The sequence below is a fragment of the Chlorocebus sabaeus genome, chromosome 15 (genome assembly GCF_047675955.1).
Source record: "Chlorocebus sabaeus isolate Y175 chromosome 15, mChlSab1.0.hap1, whole genome shotgun sequence".
Taxonomy (NCBI): Eukaryota; Metazoa; Chordata; class Mammalia; order Primates; family Cercopithecidae; genus Chlorocebus; species Chlorocebus sabaeus.
Genome location: NC_132918.1, coordinates 65346140 through 65354540, shown reverse-complemented (window position 1 = coordinate 65354540; position 8401 = coordinate 65346140). Strand labels below are relative to the sequence as shown.

Genomic DNA, 8401 nt, shown 5'->3' with positions numbered 1-8401 from the left:
CTTCTTGTTTTTCTTTTTTTTTGAGATGGAGGCTCGCTCTGTCACCCAGGCTCACCTAGGCTGGAGTGCAATGGCGTGATCTCAGCTCACTGCAACCTCCACCTCCTGGGTTCAAGCGATTCTCGTGCCCTGGCCTCCTGAGTAGCTGGGATTTTAGGCATGCCCCACCACGTCCAACTAATTTTTGTTTTTTAGTAGAGACGGGGTTTCACCATGTTGCCCAGGCTGATCTTGAACTGCTGACCTCAGGTGATCCACCTGCTTTGGCCTCCCAAAGTGCTGGGATTATAGGCATGAGCCATGGCGCCTGGCCTCATTATTACTTCTATTTTAAAAAAAAAATCTAAGTTAATAAACATGATGGCTAGCCAGTAAGCTTATCAGTAAGTTTATAAAGAAGCTCAGCTCATATCAGCATTCTCCAGGCTGCCACAAACGCTTTTTAGAACAAGTCAGGATAGAAACAAATACCATTGTAATCATCACCTCAACAAAACTTGTACTCTATTGTGCAACTAATTATCACCCCGAATTATGATAGATCATATCTACTATTTCCTTCCTGGCTTCCACAGCCTTTGGCCTTAAAACATCTATATACATTTTCTCTCTCACACTCTCTTTTTTTTTTAAGAGACAGGGTCTCACTCTGTCACCCAGGATGAAGCGCAGTGGTGTGATCATGGCTCACTGCAGCCCTGAGTTCCAAAGTGAGATGGGTCTCACTTTGTTGCCTAGGCTGGTCTTGAACTCTTGGGCTCAAGCAATCCTTCCGCCTCAGACTTCCACGTGCTGGGACTGCAAGTATGAGCCACCATGCTCGACCTCTTGGTTTTTAAAAGAGAAACTTACACCTTGCAGAGTAACCATCAGCTGCCTTGAAATAAAGGGGAAATAGGTAAGAGTTGGATTTTTAAGAATGAACAATTACAATCTATGCTTTGGGCAAAGGACAGATAAGACCCAAGTTAGATGCCTGCATGTGTCAAAACTTAGCATACTGGAGGAAATACACGAACACACAAACATACCTTAGCATGCTAGTGGAAATACACTTAGACACAAACATATCCACATACATTCAGACATACTCAACACTTTGTTGTGATCTTAATTTGAATGTAGCCTGCAGCCATACTTCTTTTCATTTTGGAGACAAGGTCTCCCTCTGTAGCCCAAGCTGGACTGTGGTGCAACAATCATAGCTCACTGAAACCTTGAACTCCTGGGCTCAAAAGATCCTCCCACCTCAGCCTCCCAAGTAGCTAAGACTACAGGGTATGCACCACCATGCCTGGCTTTTGTTTGTTTGTTTTGTAGAGACTGGGTCTTGCTCTGTTGCCCAGGCTGATCTAGAACTCCTGGCCTTGAAGATCATTCCACCGTGGCCTCTCAAAGTACTGGGATTACAGGAGTGAGCCACTGCAACCAACCTCATTTTCTCCTTTTATAGGCTGATGAATCCTAATCTGACTGACCAGTAGCTGTACCTAATCCAAATAGAATTATCCTGAAGACCTCATCTCCAAAAACTATTTCCTAACTTCATTTGAGTCAGAGGAGTCTGGCTTGTCAGATTCAGACAACACACTCAACCAGCAGTTATGACTTTACCTCTGCCAAGCTCTATACAGCGAGTGGTTGTTCTCTGGAGTGTTCCCACTGATTAAAAAAAGTACCTGCTGGATATACAGATGCTCCTTGACTTACGATGGGGCTACATCCTGATATATCCATCCTAATTTGTATGTTTTTGATTTATGATTTTTTTTTTTTTTTTTTTGAGGCAGAGTCTCACTCTGTCACCCAGGCTGGAGTGCAGTGGCATACAACCTCTGCCTCCTGTGTTCAAGCAATTCTCCTGCCTCAGCTTCCCAAGTAGCTGGGACTACAGGCGCATACCACCACGTCCTGCTAATTTTTCTATTTTTAGTAGAGACGGGGGTTTCGACATGTTGGCCAGGCTCATTTCCTAACCAACTCCTGACCTCAGGTGATCTGCCCGCCTTGGCCTCCCAAAGTGCTGGGACTACAGGCATGAGCCACCGCACCCGACCTCATGTATGCAATTTGAAATTTATGATGGGTTTCTCTATGTAACCCCATAGTAAGCTGAGAATGTACTAAATGCATGTCACTTCACACCATCAGTAAGTTATAAAATTGTAAGTCAAACCACTGTAAAGTTGGAGATTGCTGTAGTTTGTTTTAATCCGTAAGACCCTTAATGTGCTAAATTCATTTTTTGAGGGAAAGCAGAATATTAAACATGTCTAAGAGTACTGATTTTAAGAGTGGCTGCACACACTGATCTCTATCAATCTTGGGGACAGACTACTATGGTAAGACTCTAACTTTACCATAGCTTTGACTCAGGTTACTCAGAAATTGAATATACTCTGCTTCGAGATCTGATTGCCTAGTTGCATTGTGGACCTTTTATCCTTTATTTGTTCTACACATTCCATTCTACATCAGCATCAATCATTTTTAGAATCCTAGATGCTGGGTTGTGCAATGCACTGAAGCTCGGAAAGAAAGACTTCCATTGGGCCACTTCTCTGGGACTGGCTCTAGGCTGGTAGCATAAATGGTATTATAATGGTATATCTCCAGTAAAATGTATTTACAAGCAAAGCCCCAGAGATGCTGAATGCTGGTACCTAGGACACAAAATAGCATTATATACTGTATATAATAACAACTTAGGTTCCGGATTGAGCAATCAATCATGTCTCCCTATTTAGCATGCTTCCCTAAGTGTTTAAATCAGATGTGTGAGATTAGGAGGCTGAAGGAAGTAAACCAGAATGAGAAACTTTTTAGTCCCTGCATTGATTACAGTTGTTATGAGTGCACTGTGTGATTTAAGTTACTAATCAAAGTATTCTTTCATAACAAAAAAATAATATAAAAGAAAAAAATTACTAATCTAGTGAAGGAAATGGAAAGGCCATAATTCCATTTACACATAGGTTTTAAGAAGGGAAACATTCTAATTTCAGAAAAAAACAAAAAGCTAAAATATGTAGGCTGCTTTCTAACTCGAAAAATGACTTTATTAGCATGTTTGAATAAAAAGGTACAAACTGAAGTCCATCTGGTAGAGTTTAAATACTGTGAGAAAGGTTTAAAAGTGCAGGCTGATTTGAAAGACCTATTATCTCATTGTTTCCTCTAACTTTTCAGATGTGATTCTGGGTGTAATCTGTCACATTTGTAAAATGAGTATATTATCACACAACCCTTCGCAACTGTGCCAGTATTTCCCTAGCAAACTGCAAACTTGAGTTTTTCAGGAAAACATTTTATATGAGAAACAGGCAAGTTTTTTCCCATTTCAAACGAAGTACCATTAAACTCTGTCACCTAGTGAAAAACAATAAAAATACCTGCAACTTTTACTGGGTTTTCATTATTCTCTGATTCAGCTATTAACTGTTTATTTATGAGTTCAATTTAAGAGTATTTCTTACTTGGAGTGTGTAAGTAAGGACTGTGAACACCCCGGTTAAGAATCAGTGCTGTAAAATAAAAGGTGTTGTGGGATGAGAAGAGTGCAGGGCACATGAAAACCACAGATGGCAAACTTTGAGAACCACCAAAACATACCCTTCAGGTAGAATCTATACATTAAAACCATTGAAAAGAGGAAAGGCTTAAAAAAAAAAAAAAAATCTAAAACCAAAAAACTAAACCAACCTTTATTTTTGTTATAGAAAACAGGAGGCTTATAATACTACTCCAACTTCGTTACCTATAATCAAAAACTGAAACAGCAATTACCATCGGTTAAAAGCACCTCAGGGCTAAGCGCGGGGGCTCAAGCCTGTAATCTCAGCACTCTGGGAGGCCGAGGTGGGTGGATCACAAGGTCAGGAGATCGAGACCATCCTGGCTAACACGGTGAAACCCCATCTCTACTAAAAATACAAAAAAATCAGCCAGACATGGTGGCGGGTGTCTGTAGTCCCAGCTACTCGGGAGGCTGAGGCAGGAGAATGGTGTGAATCCGGGAGGTGGGGCTTGCAGTGAACAAAGATCGCGCCACTGCGCTCCAGCCTGGGCGACAGAGTGAGACTCCGTCTCCGGAAAAAAAAAAACCTTAAAGCAACAACAAGAACACTGTGTAAGATCAAATATAAAGTATGGATGTTGTTTTGTTTTCTTTTTTTTCTCCTTATGCCTCTATGCTCTGAAATCGTCTTCCTTATAATGTTTACATTAAAACAATTTGTTAATCTGTATACTTATGTGTCATGTTCTTCTGAGTTATACTTACCAATAATTTGATTTTTAAAATGTATAACCTAATAAAAAAACAAATTTATCCAAATCTCCCAGCGAAACCTTTGCAAAATTTATCTATTTGACCTATCAGGTTAAGGTTAAGGCTTAACTTACTTGGAAGAAGCTTGCCTAAACTGACAGTATTACAACTTAATAGGTAATTATCTTTCAAATTTAACAATATTTCCAACAAAGTATTGCTTTGTGGAAGGGACTTAGAAAAGTGGTATAATCTCTCTCTCTCTCACACACACACACAAACATACACACACACTCACCCCCAATAATTTTTTAAAAAAGAGACAGTCAAATCAAATATGCTTCATGCTTGTTTTGCTTATACTGATCATTTTAAAAGAGATATTAATCTTACCTATTGCCATGAATATTTCATTTACATTCATTGATGTTTTAGCTGATGTCTCCATGAATAATAAACTATTGTCATCTGCATAGGACTGTGCTTCCTGTTTATAGAACAAAAAATGAGATATATCTCTTGGAAATATGCTGTATCTGCTTTAAACTTGTTATAGAAAAGGAGACTTACTTATTACTGCTCCAACCTGATTCCTATAATCATCTATCATCAACAGCTATGTAATAAGCTACAACAGAGGTAAGAGCACTGTGCAAGAAAATTTTATAAAGGACTATTTCCTTTTTTGTCTGAAATTCTTGCATTATCCCACCTTGATTAATCTGTTCTTACATTAAATCTGCTTTCAAATACTGAGTTCCAGAGATGGGGAGAATTATCTTATTCTAAATAAAACTCTCTTTGATCTCAATGGCAATTTTTATTTACACTTATTATCTGCAATGAAGACAAAGGGAAACCAAGTATCTAACACTGGCTTCAACTACTAAATGACACCCTCATATTTAATTTTCAGTGACCTCTACAGTAACATTATAGTCTTGAATATATCATGAATCATTCCTTTGAAAATTACATTACTGCCCTACATTTTTGTCATGCTTTTACATTTTACATATATTATAACTTTTGATCCTCATAGCTGTTGTGAGGGGTAACGAATGATCTTTCCCATTGGACAAAGAAACAACTGAGGCTCCTTTGAACTGTTATGTGACAGGGCCACTTCTGACTGTAACTAAGTATTTTCTCTGCCACTCTAGTGCTGGGGAGGCAACAATTTTGGAAACAGTAATGGATGATACTACATCTCACATCATTTTCCTAAGAATTAAATAAAATTACAAGTGTAACATGCCCAGCTTAATACCTAATGGTGGAAGAATACATGTACTCCATCTACAGTCATCAAAACAGAAAACTATTCCATCACTGATATATACATAATAGCCTCAATCACCCTTCTAGTAGAGAAGCCAAAGAGCAAGAGAACAGGCAGTTTTAAAAAGAACGTCGAAGTAGAGGACCTGCTTTGTTTTTAAGTGATTGCACTTGCTCTATTTTGCAGCGGCAAACATTCTGAATTAGCAACCGTAAGACACAAACTGGATTTTTTTTAGCCTTAAAATTTTTTTAAATTATAAGTTTTTAGCTTATTATTTTCCAACTCTGGATACCGACTGGCAGAGCCTTTATTTTTGAATGTCACTTTAAGAACAACCACGAGTGTTTGAGTATGGACATATGTGGGTACACACATGTGCTGATACATACTTGCAGATGAGTAGAAGAGGGTTAGGACATAAAGTATGTGTGGGATGGAGGAATTAGGGCAGGGTACAATCACTTTCTGCACTGTGAACAATGACTACTTTTACTGTTTCTCTTTTTTTTTTTGAGATGGAGTTTCGCTCTTGTTGCCCAGGTTGGAGTGCAATGGTGTGATCTCAACTCACCACAACCTCCGCCTCCCAGGTTCAAGCAATTCTCCTGCCTCAGCCTCCCAAGAAGCAGGGATTACAGGCATGCACCACCACACGTGTCTACTTTTGTATTTTTAGTAGAGACAGGGTTTCTCCAAGTTGGTCAGGTTGGTGTCGAACTCCCAACTTCAGGTGATCCACCTGCCTTGGCCTCCCAAAGTGCTGGGATCACAAGCGTGAGCCACTGTACCCGGCCTTTATTGTTTATGTCTACAAAATCTTTTGATCAGTTTATATATTCCAGTAATCTATTTGAAAATTTAGGTTTACCAGAAACATTTTATTATATGTAGTATTTTGTATTTGTTTTAAAAATCAGTCTTTTCTATTACTTGCATGGTTTTAACATTATAACTAACTCAAGTGTTGACACAAAATAAAAACTTACAGGAAAAAAAGGGACTTTCAAATGAAAGTTAAATTTAACATACCTGGAAATCTACTGCTCTTTTATTTGCTAGGTCGGCCTTGTTTCCTGATAAAGCTATTACAATGTTAGGACTTGCTTGCCTCTGAAGTTCTTTAACCCAATTTTTTGCTCTTGCAAAGGACTCCTGTTAAACAAAGAAACAGCTATTGGGCATAGGCTCAAAAAATGGTTAGGAAGCATCTTTGTGATACAAGGCTTTTTTAAAAAGACTGTCCAAAGTGAGTGTGGGAAAGAAATTCTTAGGACTACTGTATTATGAGACATTTTCATTTTATTTTTTTTAAACCAGATTTTCTAATTCACAAAAGCTTCAGCGGAAAGGTCAAGATTGACTATCAAAAAAAGATTTTCCAAAATATTTAATCAAAATTCTGAATACCAAAAGTGGGTACTCAAATTAATTTCACTGTGCAATGCATCCATACTTACCTCATTTGTGATATCATATACAACTATGGCTGCTTGTGCTCCTCTGTAGTACATTGGTGCTAGGCTATGGTATCGTTCTTGACCAGCTGTATCCCATATTTCAAACTTTACTGTAGTGTCATCAAGACATACAGTTTGGGTTAGAAAAGCAGCTGAAAGAAAAGGACTGCAATAAGTTAATCATTTTTCTCCAAATGTTTTCATAATATACAAAACACCTGGTTGTATACATGTATCAAAATGTTACACCGAACCCCATACATATGTACACCTATTATGTGTCAGTTAAAAGCAATAAATGAGGGTTAAAAAAAAAAAAGAAACACCCAGAAACTTGACAGATTGCATACCCACAATTGATAACAGCTTTTAAATACTGGCAAATCTGTGCTTTTAAGCTATTTACATATATGCTTACATATAGGGCCTTTGTAGTGAAATCACAGATTGAAAAATTTCTGCATCTTAGAAAAGCTTGTTATAATACTAAATAAGCTTAAGACTACATTTCTTTTCCTTTTTTTTTTTTGCGACAAGACTCATTCTGTCACTCAGGCTACAGTGCAGGGGCGTGATCTCAACTCACTGCAACCTCCGCCTCCAGGTTCAAGCAATTCTCCTGTCTCAGCCTCCTGAGTAGCTGGGACTACAGGTACGTACCACCACACCTGGCTAATTTTTGTAGTTTTAGTAGAGACGGGGTTTCACCATGTTGGCTAGGCTGGTCTCGACCTCCTGATCTCAGGTGATCCGCCCACCTTGGTCTCCCAAAGTGCTGGGATGACAGGCGTGAGCCACGGAGCCCAGCGAAGACTACATTTCAAAACTGCTCTACAATTAAAGAAATGCAATGATAGTCTCAAAAAATGGAAGTCGGAGGAAACCCAGTGTGCTTAAAAGTACCATCTACATTGCCAACACCATGTCCTGTTCCATTTTACTAGATTTTATTGGCACACTCTGGCAATTTAGTCCCAGTCCATTACCACCAAGTTAGTATTTCTTGTTATATATGTTTTTTTATTTTTCCCTGAGACACAGTCTCACTCTATCGCCCAGACTGCAGTGCCTCCCAAAAGTGATGAGACTATAGGTATGAGCCACTGTACCCGGCCTTTTGTTATATTATTTTTTAAAACATTGTGAAACTTTAATTGTGGTAGTCATTATTACCTTAACCTAGATTTAATTTGTTCAGTTGATTCAACATTTCCTCCTACCTTTCATTCCCTGCCATAAGAATTTTTCGGATCTGTACTTTTCCTGATTCTAATTTTAACACTAAGAAAGCAGCATCACAGGCTGGGCATGGTGGCTCATGCCAGTAATTCCAGCACTTTGGGAGGCTGAGGCGGGTGGATCACGAGGTCAGCAGATCAAGACTATCCT

The 8401-nt window shown here is 38.8% G+C and overlaps 1 protein-coding gene across 1 annotated transcript in view; it reads right to left on the bottom strand.

The window, feature by feature from the left end:
• The window catches only part of RAB5A (RAB5A, member RAS oncogene family), a 36644-nt gene that overhangs the window by 1806 nt on the left and 26437 nt on the right, over positions 1-8401 (bottom strand). Inside the window, exons 3-5 of the mRNA XM_008009261.3 lie at positions 7013-7164; positions 6585-6707; positions 4664-4757 (exon numbers count right to left, since the gene is read on the bottom strand). Of these exons, the coding sequence (XP_008007452.1) occupies positions 4664-4757; positions 6585-6707; positions 7013-7164 (369 nt within the window). The remainder of the gene's footprint in view (positions 1-4663; positions 4758-6584; positions 6708-7012; positions 7165-8401) is intronic.